General features: G+C 47.2%; 1 protein-coding gene and 1 non-coding gene across 3 annotated transcripts; one reads left to right on the top strand and one right to left on the bottom strand.

Annotated features, from left to right (window-relative positions):
- Positions 1–2,389: 2,389 nt before the first annotated feature.
- TRNAL-CAA (transfer RNA leucine (anticodon CAA)) lies at positions 2,390–2,510 on the bottom strand. The gene is made up of 2 exons: positions 2,473–2,510; positions 2,390–2,435 (listed from the first exon to the last, which is right to left on the bottom strand). It is a non-coding gene; the product is annotated as a tRNA-Leu (tRNA).
- Positions 2,508–14,844, top strand: LOC149370454 (uncharacterized). Of its 2 annotated transcripts, none has more exons than XM_089561454.1 (5): positions 2,508–3,277; positions 4,026–4,286; positions 5,555–5,659; positions 8,460–8,781; positions 12,205–14,844. In XM_089561454.1, the coding sequence occupies exons 1-4, from the start codon at positions 3,125–3,127 to the stop codon at positions 8,712–8,714; spliced, it is 774 nt and encodes a 257-aa protein (XP_089417580.1). In that variant the 5' UTR covers positions 2,508–3,124; the 3' UTR covers positions 8,715–8,781; positions 12,205–14,844. The 2 variants fall into 2 exon arrangements, with proteins under 2 accessions (XP_089417580.1, XP_089417572.1); XM_089561446.1 differs by having other exon boundaries at positions 2,516–3,277; positions 4,011–4,286.
- The last annotated feature ends 321 nt before the right edge of the window (positions 14,845–15,165 follow it).

Genomic DNA, 15,165 nt, shown 5'->3' with positions numbered 1-15,165 from the left:
GAACTGTTCTCAATGTGCAGCAAAGCCCAACTAACCCGAGAATCCTGCCTACCGCACATACATAAACCAGTGGAGGTATACGTGGGAGGGAGTAATGTACCAAGTGTCAGCACCATTAGGATTCTGGGGTATTTCCTACAGCAGAATGGGTAGCGCATATGTTGTGGGTGTGTGTTCTCTTCCCTTTTGTCCGTCGTCCTGGTTTTGCGCTACTCTTATGTTATGGATCAGTACCGACTTGCCCTAATTTCCATCCTGCAGAATGGGAAAAACACCACTACCCTTAAAAAGCTTCAGACGTATATCGACCAGGTAACGGGGATATTCAGGCGAACCTCCCTCAGGAACAAAGGCCTCAGAGAAAACTGCCTAATAAGGCTGGTTCGTACCTTCATAATCAGCAGGATAGCTTATGCCACTCCCTTTCTCAATCTCAATCCTGGCGAAGCGGAGAAGTTCGAGATAATGATCAGAACGTCATTCAAAAGGGCTTTAGGCATCACCCCCCCCCCCCCCCCAACTCCTCGACAGAGAAGCTTCTAGCCAACGTTACTCTATGGGAGCGCATAATACCTGGGAAGAGATTGCCAAAAGCGGTCAGGGAGGCGCAGATCTGGCGGCTCAACTCTACTGTAGCGGGCCGCAAAATACTACAAGAACTACGGCTTCCGTCAGGAGAACCACCCTATGTCGCTGAGCGCCTGGAGCTTGAAACGCAGAAACTATTCAAAATTGCACCGATTCCTAAGATATGCACCCGATCCATGACAAGGAACGAAGGGGGCATAGAGCAAAATTTATTCTAAGTAAACTAATGAAAGACCCTCCTCAGGAATCAGCCTATTGCGATGCTGCAAAGCACTCGAGAAAGCATCTTCAAATGAGCCGCTCCTTCCTCCCCCATCGTTCTTTGGATAGGCACCAGATAGCGCCACCAGTATCATCTGTGCCAAAGCTGCTTGTTTTAGCAAAAAATTGTTAAAGGGTAAATTGGTTTTTGAGGAAAGGAAATGGCGCAGTATCTGTCTCACATATCTCGGCGGACACCTGAACCGCGCCGTAAAGGTACGGACACACTGGCGGCAAAACGCGCGCGGCACGCCGCCGGCGGCATGCCGCTTGCCGCGAAACCTGCCGCGGCGGCGGGTTGATCTGCCGCGCAGCGAATGGGTCGAGGAGCCATTTTCGGCGGCTTGCCGCGTGCCGCGGAGCGGGGAGACCAATGAGGGGCGCCCGGCTTTGTGACGTAGGGAGCGTCTGTGTCGCCACCTCTTGGCTCCTACTAAAGTTACATGCCAGCGGCGGCGGCGGTGCCGCGCGCGCTCCTTCGGAATCGCGGACCTCGACCGGTTTGTCACGAAGGGAGCTTTGCGCGGCGGCGACTCTTTGCCGCCGAGTGTGGCCGTCCCTTTCGCGGCGGGGGTGGCGCCGCCAGAGGCATGCCGCGCGTTTTGCCGCTAGTGTGTTCGTACCTTTACGCCTCCAATGAAACGCGGCCGCCGCGGTCGGGTTCGAACCCGGGTGCTCCGGCTCGATAAACGAACGCCTAAACCACTTAGCCACCACGGCTTTTTTTTCTTTATTAACTTAGCCACCACGCTTTCGGTGGCCGAATCGAAGATTTCTAAATCTGATCGAATCAAGCAAGTACATCATCGAAACCCAGTATTTAAACATATATATTATCGTATGCTATCTTGGCTTCAAATTTCAGCGCGAATAAGGGAGCACTTTACCAGAAAGAAGCATTTTGCAGTGCACGTGCGATAGCCGGGCGCACACTTTACGGGCAAAGTCGCTAATGTGGCTGGTGTTGAATGCATTCCTGCATGAAAATAAAATAAGCCCTGTTCACTTTCAAATAAAATCATGCACAACGTGCTGTGGAAGCCAGTGTGCGAAAGCCCGTGTCCAGCGCGTTTACGTTTGCTCCGTCTTGCGCATCAATAAGGCGCAAGTAAAGCCCTACGCCGAGTCGAGAGAGAACGCAGAAGCGGGCATGCCGAGAACGTTGTGTCACCGGCTGCAGTAACTTCAATTTCTCGCTTACTTCATAAACATAAATTTATTAGTAATTTTTAATCCTCAGCTGCGAACAAAAGTAAATGAACGGACCAATCTGTCGATTACAGCGCGGCGCGCTGCAATTTCTGCCGTAATTTGAAGTAAATTGAAAGTAATCGTGCTCCATAAGCACGCTTTTGGCCTCCCAGAGAACCGCAAAAAGGGCGGGAATTCTCACGCGCCCAGTGCACGCAGAAAAGCATATGCCGCGTTCCATACCGGTGATTGCGCGCCACTCAGCACACTGGGCTCATCTTCGTCGTCTTTCACTGCAGACTATGTCCGCTTTCCGAAAGCATCAAGTTCACAAAAAAAAAAAAATTTGTGTCAGAAGTGGGATTCGAACCCACGCCCACATTCGTGGACCAGAAGTCTCGCACTACCCGTTTCACGGGCAAGGCTCGTAACCTTGAGTCTGGCGCCTTAGACCGCTCGGCCATCCTGACACGTTTTCCGAGTGCACATAAAACGCTATATATCCTGTATTACTACTTCGTATGATTACTTTTAATTGGTTTGATTTATTTGGGTGAATGTGGCCCCCTACTTACCGCGACGGACTGCCCAAGATGCACTGAAAAGTAATCGAGTCGGAATGCTCTGTAGCGCGACAACTATGGCGTAAGTTACGATCGAGACTGATTTTTGTCTTATAGATGGCAGTTCGAGCACATGTTCCAATTTCTGATCGCAAGTCGCGATTTGCCCACCTGCACGGAATTCTTCGGCGGTGGTACGGTGGCTAGAGTAGCGGTGGTCGTGGTTCGTCGTTTGAGCCAGAGAGGTAATAAACTGTGGTTCCAAGTCGAAGGAAGCCTCACTGACGCTTCAACAGCGAACGCACGTACACAGTGCATCCCTGCGAGAGTGCTGGCGCTTGAACCGTGTGATGCCGAAGATGACGATCCCCGCTGTTATTCAAGACGCCTAGATGAGGCTGTAGTGTGCTGTGCGCGCTTAATCGCGTCCGACCGCCTTCTCATGGCCTCTAGCTCGGCGTTATCGCGGCGTCTTCACGTGTAGCAACTGCGCTGATCAGCCCGGCGAACGCGTCGAGACGATGGTGAACTTCGCCAAGGCGCTCGCCACCAAGGTGTGGAAGGTGGTGCTCGGTTTCTTCGGCGTGCTACGGCGCGCGATGTGCTGCTTCCGCAAGCGCCGCCGGGCGTCCGACGTCGGTCTCCCCGTCTACCTCACGGCTCACGATGCAAAGGTACGGCGTCGATGTTTCAACTGGCGTTTGTGTTCACCCGTACCCTCCTCGCTTCAGCCACCCCTGGCGCGAGCTCCTCGTGACGCGGTTCAAAGCGCCGAGTTTCGCGACGATATTGGAGGCTGTTTAGAAGGTAGGCGCTGGGTATCGTTAACAGCCGATACAGACTTAGAAACGCGGTGAAGGTGCCAGCTTGTTGACGCCTTAAAGAGTTTGTTTCAGATTTGTTGCCCGAGTGCAAGCGGAACCCCCTTGTCAGCTGTAGTAAGGGCGCTCATTTCTGCCGAAAGCTTGATCGAGCGACGATGTTCTCGTGGTGCAAGATCTATTTTTGATATCACCTGTAAGGACTGGAGAGTACCTACCTGAAAAGAGCGCGAATGATCCGATGTGAGATATGCAGTTCCGAATAGCCATGTATGGATTGCAATATTTGCATGTTTTTCTACTTTCCTAACGTACTTCTTTACTTGGTTGCTGTAAGATTAGTTTGGATCTACATAGTAGAAACGAATCGGGAAACTTGTACCCTGTTATGGTGCTTCAAAGGCAGCACAAGATTTCGCAGTTCTGTGACACAAGCGTGCTTGTGAAACTGCTACAAAATGCGCAGAAACCAAAAGTAGATGCAAATATAGAATGCTGGCCAGCCTTTCAGAGCTCTTGGACATTACATGCTGTCTTCAATGGTGTCGCCACCACACATACCGATGCCTGCCGTTATTTATTGCAGCCATGCGTCATGCAGCAGTTGGGAGATGACCTCCAAAGCTGGGACTGGAACGAAGACGATGGTCCCATCTCTGTCCAAGTGGACTCTGCGGAGAACGTTGGTTTGATCCCACCAACAGCACCGGGAGCCCAGAGGCACGCCAGCAACGGCCCATCCAGTGTACGACCCTCTGCCGCTGGCAGTCGTGGCAGTGGGGACCAGAGGCGAGACTCGCAGAGTGAGGATGACGTGGACTTCTTCAAGGACATGGCACCCACCAATATCCGGCAAAAGAAGGTGGGCAGAGTATAGCTCTATCAGGGGTACATAATGTCCTGCATTATACTATTGTCTAGCCAGTCCAGAAGGAAGTGCCAATTCCCCCCATAGCGGCCGGAGGAAAGCCGAAAACTGTCTGCCAGCCGGTTTCTCCCTCTGTATTTCCTGCCCCACCTGTGCTTGGATCACTAGAGCCCTCTTCAATCACGAAACCCCTCTTCGATGAAGCCAGTCTTCAAACTCTGGTGGTAGTAATGCTTGGGTATTACTACTCTTAGAAAGACTAGCATTATCCATCTGGCAAGAGAAGTTGTCACGATAGACTACTCCACTACTTTCTCAACAGATCATGCTACAGGGAAACTTGCAGTGAAGTTCCCTGTGTCAATAGCAGTGCCTAAACACACAGCCTAGCAAGCAGAGGAAGCAGATTTGAGCAGAATGCTGAGTGGTTTCGCAATGCTACATGTCAGTGAAAGGAAAGGGAGTAGAGAGACAGTGTTGTGTCCGTCTATGCCCTACGTCCTGTCTCAGCTATGTTCTTTGACCTGTTCAAAAGTGTGTACTTCACATTTCAAAACGAAGTAATTTACTTTCATCAGGCCTGCAGGGGCTGTTTAGGCAGGTAAAATTTCTTCTAAACAGAAATGTTGAGTTTTCGTGGAAGCTGCAAAACAAACTTTCTGCACAATCCAGAAGGTAAAGCAACTCTGGTTCGCTTAAGCCAATGTTTACAATGTTACAGCCCTCCCACTTTGTGTTTTATGTCTTGAGTCACGTATCCAGGTAAGGCTGGGGGCTGGCAGTGCAATACAAGGGCCACTTGTGCTGGTCAAAAGCCAGCAAGGTTGCCATCACCACTGAGAGTGTAATTACGTGCAGCTAGTAGTCACAATAAGCAGTGGCTAATGAATGTATCTTAATGAGGAGCGCACATGTTTGAGGCAAGTGAAAGAAGAGAGATTTTCATAATTGGATTTTGATGTCTGTAGCTCGATCTCATGTGACGGATTAACATTTTATTTGTAATTAACTTCATGGTACGGTGATGGATGCTAGCTTCCAAGAAACCCACCAACTGGGAACAGTGGACAAAACAGTCTCCATTGCATGGAGCACTTATGGTGCTAAAAGCACACGCTACAGCTGACAATGTCTGTTCTCTGGGTCATGTTGAAACCAGGTTTTGGAGAAAGTCGCCCAAGTGTCGGGTTCTGGTGTGCTGCCCAGTCGCTCTTTCAGCTGCACTGATTGCGTCGTTGCCTCTCTGGTCTGTCTGTGTGCAGTATGTGCCCCGCACTGAAGACACACACGGAGGATCGGGTGCAGCGTCCGGCGGTGGTCTGTCCAGTCGTCTCAAGTTTGACGCCCGAGCCGTGCTGCCTTACCAGGTTAGTGTCCACTGATCATGTGGAGCTGCGCCATCATGGCAGAAGGTCCCATATTTGCCCACACAATGGATGTGCTTGTCTTGTCGAGAAATTTGGTGCTAATTTGTGAGGTGTACTTATTACGCAGGGTGAAATTTTCTGCGGGGTAATCTGAAATTCGCCCCAAATTTAAATGACTAATGTAAGGGGTGCATTTGTTGCACAAGCAGATTTGTTATGCCTAACACCTCAAACTTCACACCCAGCTTCCTCCTACTTTTTTTTCCTTAGTGAGAAATCCTTTCTATTTACAAAACCCGTAAAGACCCACTGAGGGGTGCAGGATGGGAAACAATTGATACACTTGCAGTGAACACGAAATACAAAGGCACAGGCCTCTACCGAAGATAAAGCTGCTCAGAATGCTTCAAAGTCATTAATATCATTAATAGGTGTGACATTATGTGAAAGCCCTTTGCAGAGTTTAGTTTAGAGGCAAGAGTTTTCACTGTTCCTGCAAAACAGTAAAGGTACTTTCAGTGGGTTATCAGTTCGGAGAAAGATGTTTACAGGGCGAGTCTGTTCAAGTGGAAAGGTAGAAGTGCTGTGGTAAATTTTGAAGAAATATTGAAGTAAAGTAATACGCCTTTGTTACAGGGGTTTTTCAGGGCTCTGGGATACAGTCTCGTGAAGTTGCTTAGTGTGAAATGGATCGCACAATTATGTATAACACTTTCTGTGACCGTGTTAAATACACTTGGTACAGATTCCAAATGACAGAAGTACATTCCAACTGCAGTCTGTTCAAAGTTTTGTGCACCAGAATCTTTGTGTCAAGTGTTGTTGTGTACAGTGTTTTACGGATTAGTCCTAGTGTATTACTTGCCTCGCTGGCAATGTATGATCTGTGCATGCGTGTGTGCTGGTTCCACAGTAACTGAAGAACTCCCGTTGTGCTCCTTGTGTGTGGCGACTGTTGGCGTCCTCAGTACAAGTGTGCAACAAGTCACTTGTTTTTTCTCCTCTGTTCTTTCAGGGGTTAGATTTTTGGGCCAACTTGGTCTTTGCATGTCTTTGTTCTTGCATGTTAGTTGCCAGTGATCCCATGAAAGGGAAATTTTAGGACATTTAGAATTGCTTTTTTTATTATATTTTCTTATTGGCTTTCTGCAATAGGCTTTTAGGCCATATGATCTTTTGCATATTGTGCTACATATCAATTGTTTTTCTGCATTATATAACTTAAGCTTAGCATTATCTTGGTGCTGTTTGGCCTAGTCAACGAGCAATGCGGAAAGGGCATATATAGCTTACTGCTTGCAAGGTTACGCACTTTCCACTGGTGATTGAAAGGTTCTTCTCCATTGTTCTCGCACATTCGACAGCATGCACAGGCATGCCCCTGTTCATGTCATGTCGAGCTTACAAATGTGCACTATATTTTGTGACAGTCATCGTGTAGCGAATTATCGCAGTGAACCATACATCACTGTTCAGTTCAAAACCCATCTCTTCACTCACACAGTTTAGGCACGCTGCCAGTCAAAATATGAGTTTGTTTGACTGGGCACAAATCAACTGCAGTCAAGCATTTCAAAACAATGACATTGTTGCCGATGGTTGTTTGAAGCACCTGGAATCGACCAGGAAGTGGTGTAAAAAAATTGTTTCGTGAACTGCAGCGCCTCTGCATTGTGGAGAAACGCTCGAATGATCAGCGTTTTTCTCTGTACTTCTTTACGATTATCTCATCTCTTTCGACCTCGTTTGTTTGGTTGCCCGCAGGTCGTGACTTTTTGTCTTTGAAATTTGTGAATTTTAAATTTCTTGTATGAAGTTTCCTTCTCGCTCTAGATATGTCAACGGACACTGTGTCACAAAAAATTTGAAACAAAAATGTGTGCTTTGCAAAAAAAGGAAAAATTCTAAGAATGTCTTGACCTGTAGCACACCAGTAGGAAGGCAATGAATGTTGAACCATCCGTCTGTCAGGATATTGTGGGCGGGTTAATGGTTGGTTGGCACCGAGGTTATAATTAATCGGGCCAACCTACCCACTGCTGCACTCTCCGTAAATTTGGATGGGGAGGAGCGACAAACTTCTCCACCCCGCGTGCAAAAGATGAGGTTCGACTGCTGACCGGCGATAGGGGCCACGCCTGATTAGACGTTGGCCGGAGGCATGAGCCGTAGGCAAGTTTCTTAACAAAACCTTTTACTTGGGCAGAGAATGACGACAAAAAGTTACAAAACAAGCCCCGCGCTATAGTGTCAGTACGGAAATAACAAACACAATGAGAACGCAGCCAACTATTAACAGGAAGAGGAAAACATGAAGGCAAGAACTATACAGCAACATTACAAGAACAAAGCAGTACTATACAAAAGGTTTGGACAAGAAAGAGCGACAGAAGAAAGTGCGGCGCGCAAAATCGTCGCTGCTGCACTGCGACATGTTTTTGAAAAACAGGCGCCTTGCCTACCTCTACTGCAAAAAACGTACAAGGCAGGCACAACTTTGTGACACTGTCTGCCGCACTTTCTTTACTCTGCAGTATTTTTAGAAGATTCGGACGAAAAATATATATTAGAAAACAATTTTCTGGAAATGTAATAGTCAGAAAAGTATTTCTAATGTGCTAAAAATTAGTATGTCAAATAAAGACATCCAGGAATAAAAAAAAATTTGCTGAAAGCTGTGTCCCCCCTTGAGTTTACTGTCGATGCCTCTTAGTTAAGCACCATTGGGGCTTGGAAGATCAGTTTTCATTACTGAGTGCCTCATGTCGTCGTGGATTCTAGAATTCATGTCCCACTGCAGGGTGCGGATCTGGGCGTCCTAGAGGATGACGACCTGGCCGCCATGGAGGCAAGCTGGGAGGACCAGGCGGAGCTGGAGGTGGACTCTGCGATCCGCGAGAAGCGCCAGGCCGAGCGGGAGCGCCGCATCGCGGAACACCAGCGGCGGAAGAAGGAGAAGGAGCAGCAGCGCGGAGGCAGTGCGGGGCCGACCGGCAGTTCTGCCGCCGCCAGCAGCACGCCCCACGCCAGTGCCACGAGACCCAAGGTCTTCTAGGCGTTAACTACCGCCCCCTCCCAAACACGGAGTCTTGAGGAGGCGGCTGTTTGTTGACAGTGGCTTGGTGAGTGCCTCTTCCCATTCGGCAGTGAAAGCTCGTTAGTTGGACGCCCATTTGAATTGAATTGAATTGCATTTATTTTCTCCAGAACAACTGGAAGGGTTTCCAGGCAAAAAGCTGCTTTCGCAGCTTGACTGGGCCCGGAAAGCCGTTAGATAGCAGTGGCTTGGACATATCAGGTGATGGAAATAAACATAAGAAAGATACAACAAAAGGAGAACAAAAATACACACTATAGAATACAAACAATAAAATACACTTAATAAGTACAATTGTATGGTTAAAACTAGGCTCGTCTAGTGCAAAATAATACGTAATCAAGTAATACACATGTAATAGAATCACAAAGGCGTACTTAATATTCACTAATACATATTTTGAGTATATATACATACATGAAAAGCAGAATATATACATGAAGTTGTGTGAACTTGATGTTGTATGTATTTAAGTATGTATTGTATGTATTTAATTTGGAAATCCAGATAATTGAAATTGCCATCTCGGTCCCGGCCAACGCCCGCGAAGTTGTAATTCAGATGACATGGGTTTCGCACCGGTTCATTTGAACGAGCTTTCGAAGGGAGGCCTATTCCAGGAATGACCAACGAGGCTAGAGGTCGTCGAAGTAGCCCTACTCAAAACCTGAATTCCATGCTGCAGAATCACTCGTAGACATTGACATGCAACGGCAGAAGTGATGAGGAACCTACTAAGAGTACGAACGCTTAATTGACGGCAGCTTGACCAGCCAACGTCAACCAGCCAACCTATGTTTCAGATGCTGGTTGGCGTGTTGCTGGCGTCTCCTCTCCCCCCACCCTCACAAAACGACTTCACATGCGACAGTGGCGTTACAAATGAAAGACGCTCGGAAGGTCCGTAGGATTTTGGAGCAGTTCTGTTTCAACACTCCCAACAGTATGCATGCAGTAAAACATTGATGGAAACGTGGAAAACAGTCCGTTCCACACCATTCTTATCTAAAAAGCAGGCACCCATTGGCCAGTGTTTCGCCAAATAACTTTTCCGTCATGCAGGCAGTTCTTGACTGTTTTTTCAGGGTCATTCATTAATTTGAACTTTCGGATAATTCGAGCGTTTTTTCCGGCCTCTTGAATTTCGAATTAGCGAGCTTTTGCTTCCCTAGTCCATCTAAGTGAAGGCATTGATGTCCTAGAATGGATGTCTGGACTTGTTTGTAGCTCATGTCAACATGGAAAGTGCAGAAAAGACATGAACGAAGGGATAGTGCCGGACAACACAAGCACTGAAAGTCAGCATCAGTGACACAAGCATTGTAAGCGTTGAAATTCAGTGCTTGTGCTACCGCTTACTACTTGTTTGGATGTGTCCTTTCAGCACTTTTCACGGGATCCTAGTATCCTAAGGTTGCAAATAGATCATTTTTACACAGAGCAGAGCTTGGCCAAGCAAAAAGGTTGCGTAAAAGCGAAAGGTCATAGCAGCGCCTTTAAAGAATTCCGGTACTAGCCACACCTGTCTAATAGCCACAATTAGCTCATCTCTTTCACGTGCGGCACTACAATGGAAAAGTAGTGTGATGAGTCCTGTTGAGATGAGCGAATGCGTCACTTCTCTCATATAGTCGCTGACCGATTTTTCGGACTTGGCAGGACCCGAAAAATGGTCTGAATGATCGAACAGTCTGAAAAATCCGTGAACTTAAAAAAAAAAAAAACTTTTCTGCGAAAAACCGGCTTTCAGAATCGCGAAAATCGCTACTCCCCATGTTCCGCCTACAAGTGATACTATTAGCCTCTATCTGAGTCATACCCATGCTTCGTCATGTCTGCACCCTATTACATCGTGATACCAGACAGTGCGACGCGGCCACAGTCACGTCGCGCATGCATGCACTCGCTGTGAAAAGCAAGAACAGTTGGTTTGCATGGGGCAATGATACTCGCGAAGACCGAGACGTAACACATGGGTAACCACGGGAAGACGCGAGCGGAGGCGAGTGCCTCTGAATGCAGTCCCTCCTCCCCCCACCTCTACTGCGTTTGCTGCCCCGCACGGCAGGGGGCGTCGACCAATCCGCGGCGGATGCTGCAGCTGTCCCACTGTCCCATTTTCAATGCGATCGCGCGCTCTTTGTAGGCCATCTCGATGGCATGCTCTAATGGCAACGATGGAGAACAAATAGCCAAGCCTATCCAAGCCGGTCCAATTGCGCCCGCCGATTTCGTTTAAATCCAAGATGGCGCCGTTCACGGTGCCGGGGAACGGGTTGATTGCAACAGCGATGCCTGCTCGCGTCTATATTAGGCCGAAATAACAAGCTTTCGGTTGAAAAAACGGTCTCCACAATAATGTTGGCGTCTATTTTAGTCCGAAAATTCGAACTTTTAGACTCCACAAGGTCCAAAATGTCGGTCGTGAAAATGTGCACGTTCCTATGAGGTGCGCGACGGTTCCTCAGCGAGGTCCGAAATATTGCGCAAGTCAGCGCAGTCCTTTGGAACAAACCATTGCCTGCTATGAGAATTGTTGGTTGGTTTGGTTGGTTTATGGGGTTTAACGTCCCAAAGCGACTAAGGCTGTGAGAGACGCCGTAGTGGAGGGCTCCGGAAATTTCGACCACCTGGGGTTCTTTAACGTGCACTGTGTGTAATCATGTTACCAGTGCAGTATAAATAGCATAGTCACTCAGTAAGATTAAGGTACAGTTGGTTTCTGCAAGGCTTAAGTTTAGTTAGGTTGGCTTCACTGCATGGCAGCAGTAAGTGCAAGAGATCGAAGGCCGCCCTCAAGCACTCCCGATGTTCACCTTGCCAAAGAGGGCGGGTTGCCACCATTTTGAAGTGAAGAGCGATGCAGCGTAGCCTCCCACCCAAAAATTGGTTTTGATGCACACATTTTGATTGCAAACTTGGCCGGTGATGGCGACACCTGTATTTCATTTCTTTTTTCACCTTTTCTAGCTTATAAAAGCTCCGTTTTTACATTCAAAACTTTCGTTGACGAGGCATAAATCACTGTGCCGTAACAACTTTGGGTATGGAAACTGAAATGGATGCTAAAAATATCTTTTTGCTGTCTGGCAGGTCAGATTTATATTAGTCTTTGTCACAGCACTTTTTCCGACTTAGAATCACCATCGCGCTCACTGATCATGGTTTCCAGCATTGGGATACATGAAAACGTATGCGCTGATTTAAAATTCTCGGTAAAAATTTTCTACACTGTTTCCAATAAAACCATTGCGGAACAGAACACCTTCGACAGCTAGCTTTCTGTTGTGCCGAAAAAATTTGGTCCTTAATATTCAGTATTCTGTCCCTTTAAGGTGCCACTTTTCTTTGCCTGTGATGTCCAGGTCTGTTTTTGTGTTGTCGCCGAAAATAATGTCATGTCATAGGAGTCAAGCATCTGTTGTGTACCATTTTCTTCCACGTATAGGGGGAGGATGTTCAAGCAGCAATGGCTCCCAATGCTGCACCGGTGGACCACACGGGCGGTTGTGTGTTGGTGTGGACTGGCGACTGCTGTGACTCCCACCACACTGCTTTGTGAGACACAAACTGTAAATGACTGCCGGTGCGTTGCTTCAAACAAGGACGTCTTTGACAGACCGATGCACTATTTTTTTTCTGTTCGCCACTTTTTGTGTCTGCGACCTACCCAAGACTTGTGCCCAAGGACACGCTAGCTGGCTGGCTGTGAGGATGCTGTTTTCCTGCAGCCTCGTCGTCGGCTGTGTGCAGCTTGGTAATCGTACAACGAATGTTGTCTTTGTTTCTTTTGTATTTAGCAGGTCCTTCATGCATGTATGTGTACAGATCTCTTTGGTTAGGTAAATCGTCGGGCAGTCTGGCAAAAAACCCAAGGTTTTGTTCTGTGCTGAGACAGCCGCTAGTGAAGACGGCCGACTTGTGGGCTCCCTTACCTGTGATACAGCAAGGACTCTCTGTGAATGCCACATGACCGCATGCAGCTGCTAGAAAGGAACCTGCTCAGGTTCTGGGCTACGAGGGGAAGCATGCAGAAGCCAGCGGTGACATTATGTCAAAGTGCTGGCATGGAGACCATCACACAGTCAGCGTTTGTCCTCCTTCTATGTTTGTACGCGTTGCTAATGTTAACATGGTGCAGTGCCGTATCAACGCACATGGTTGAGATATGCACAATGGCATTTCCTTTCCTCTCTGGCACAGTTCGTGACATGTGCACGCTGAAAAAAAAGCAATCAGCGTGATGTGGCCATTGGGACTGTGCTGCAGAGTATCCTATTAGAACTGCCCATGTTTGCCGTATTCAGCTGCCAAGTGACAGGTGCACCGAAGAAAAAATGGCAGGTGAAGTCCAGGGAAGAGAATGACGGCGAGTGTGTCAGTAGCAGTTATACCTGTCTGGAATGGTTGCCTGTATGGATGTTGCTCGCACTGTGAATGTGCTGTGGAATGATTTTGGCCCATGTTTGTTTCTGTATGGTCGTTTTTAGCCGAGCGTGAATTCCCACCAGGAGGCTTCTGCTTTGTTGCTGTGTGCAAAAGCCTCTGCCTGTCAGTCCTGGCTGTCATGTGACCACATTCCTCGTGCATTTGTGACACATTTCATCATGCACTCTGTAAGGCCTTTAAGGGTTTCTCTTTTTTATGTTTGAGCAGTTGCAACAGGAAAGTCTAGTGGAGAGGATATCACTGGTAATGCCAGAAGATCAACAATCTAGGTTATGTTAAGTTATGTTGGCAGTTATATTATTGCATGAAATTTGATTTCTGTTGGTAGACCAAATGCAAGAAGGTACAGTAGAAGGAAAATTGTTTGCAGCTTTCACTGTCGCTGCTCTGTAATCCGTGTCAGAGTGAACACATCACATGTGGGCAAAGGATATGGAAATCGTTGCGTCAGGCACACCTAGTCAAAAACTGCGAGGTGCTTTTGGTTTAGCAACCTTGATTCTCAACTACTGAAGCCATTGTCGGCTTTGTCATGTTAGTCGCAGCTGACTAACCAAATCGGAGCATGTTAAACATTGTATGTGCAAATTTTCTAATCATTTCACTACAAAAAGCATTTATATATTGTTGGACGCAGTTCTAGAAAACAGTTTCTCCAACAGCTATCCAAGAGCAGTAATGCAACTTGATGGCCCTTGGCTGCAAGAATTCTGTGAAGGCCTCCAATTTTCTATGATTTATTTTGCTCGCACAATGACATTTGCAAGGCATGTTTCCTCTTCCCAGCTTGCCAATGTGAATCTGGAAAAGTTTGGTCATACAATGATAAAAGCTGAGTGACTGTGTGAAGATGGTCAGAGTACTCTCATTTTGTTTTTAACGCATTTGGAGAGACTCTGCTTCGATTCTCCATTGTGGCCAGAAGCAAACCTACTGTAACTGCCGGTCAACCAAACCAACATGCTCAGCTGCTTGATCAAGTCGGGCCAATCTGAGCAATGTGAAAACATTACACTTGCTTACATTTGCTTACATTGCATTACATTTGCTTACATGCCAGCCATGGTGTGACGAAACTGAGTTTCACCGACACCTAAGTTGTTGCGTTGCAAAGCCGATTTGGACATTCAATTAAATTTTTATTAAAAGGAGACTTCTGTCGGAAACTGTACAGGCTGCACACGCTGACCTTGGTGGCGGTGAAATTTAGTTCCGCATATGAGTTGGCAATTAGATTGGTTCAGGTGGCTTGAAAACTGCTTCTTTGCGAACATGTGTTTTCTGCTGGTTTGCAGTGTGACTATGCAAGACATGTGCATGCAGTCATCGCACTCGCTAGTCAAAGTGAAAGTTCGATGTGAAAATTCGATGCTGTAGTTTCACTTTTTGCTGCCCTACAACCACCTCTCACATGATGTGTCTCATTACAGGGCAGCTTAATTCCGGTGGCAAAGTTGCAAGTAGATGATCTGCCATTTCTTATTTCTTTTTTGTCATCACAAACACTCTATCTTTATCTTGAAGGGGTTTTGGATGATGGGCTGGTGTGAAAGTTTGCATGCAACCATTTAGAGCGTAGATTTGTTTTACACTGTTTTGTTGTACCGTTTTTGTTGAGTGATAAAATGTTTAGGAAGTTGATTTTGCAATGTGCATGATGACTGTCCTGAAAAAGGAAAACATATTGATGAAGAGGGAAGCTGTGCTCAGAATTCACTCAGGTGCATGGATGTGTGCTGCATGATCTGGTAGCACACGGCTACCTGTTCTGCCGGCCTATTTCTTCACAGCATGCTGCACAGTCTTTGTTTCTACACAGTAATTCTGTCATCACAGTAACCTCACATGCTCGCGGTAAAAGTTCGACACAAAAGAAAGTGACACTTCTAGTGTGACCAACAATCCTCCAAACATGACTGTGGCAAAATGTTATGGCAGATCTGTCGGATGACTTCTACAC

The sequence above is a fragment of the Amblyomma mixtum genome, chromosome 1 (genome assembly GCF_055824585.1).
Source record: "Amblyomma mixtum isolate Tamu chromosome 1, ASM5582458v1, whole genome shotgun sequence".
Taxonomy (NCBI): Eukaryota; Metazoa; Arthropoda; class Arachnida; order Ixodida; family Ixodidae; genus Amblyomma; species Amblyomma mixtum.
This window is presented reverse-complemented; position numbering and strand designations above follow the sequence as displayed.

Bases quoted from the DNA above. Each gene is read 5' to 3' on its own strand.
- LOC149370454 (XM_089561446.1), top strand. From the start codon at position 3,125: ATGGTGAACTTCGCCAAGGCGCTCGCCACCAAGGTGTGGAAGGTGGTG. The intron at 3,278-4,010 runs GTACGGCGTCGA...TATTTATTGCAG, and splicing joins TCACGGCTCACGATGCAAAG to CCATGCGTCATGCAGCAGTT. The intron at 4,287-5,554 runs GTGGGCAGAGTA...GTCTGTGTGCAG, and splicing joins CCAATATCCGGCAAAAGAAG to TATGTGCCCCGCACTGAAGA.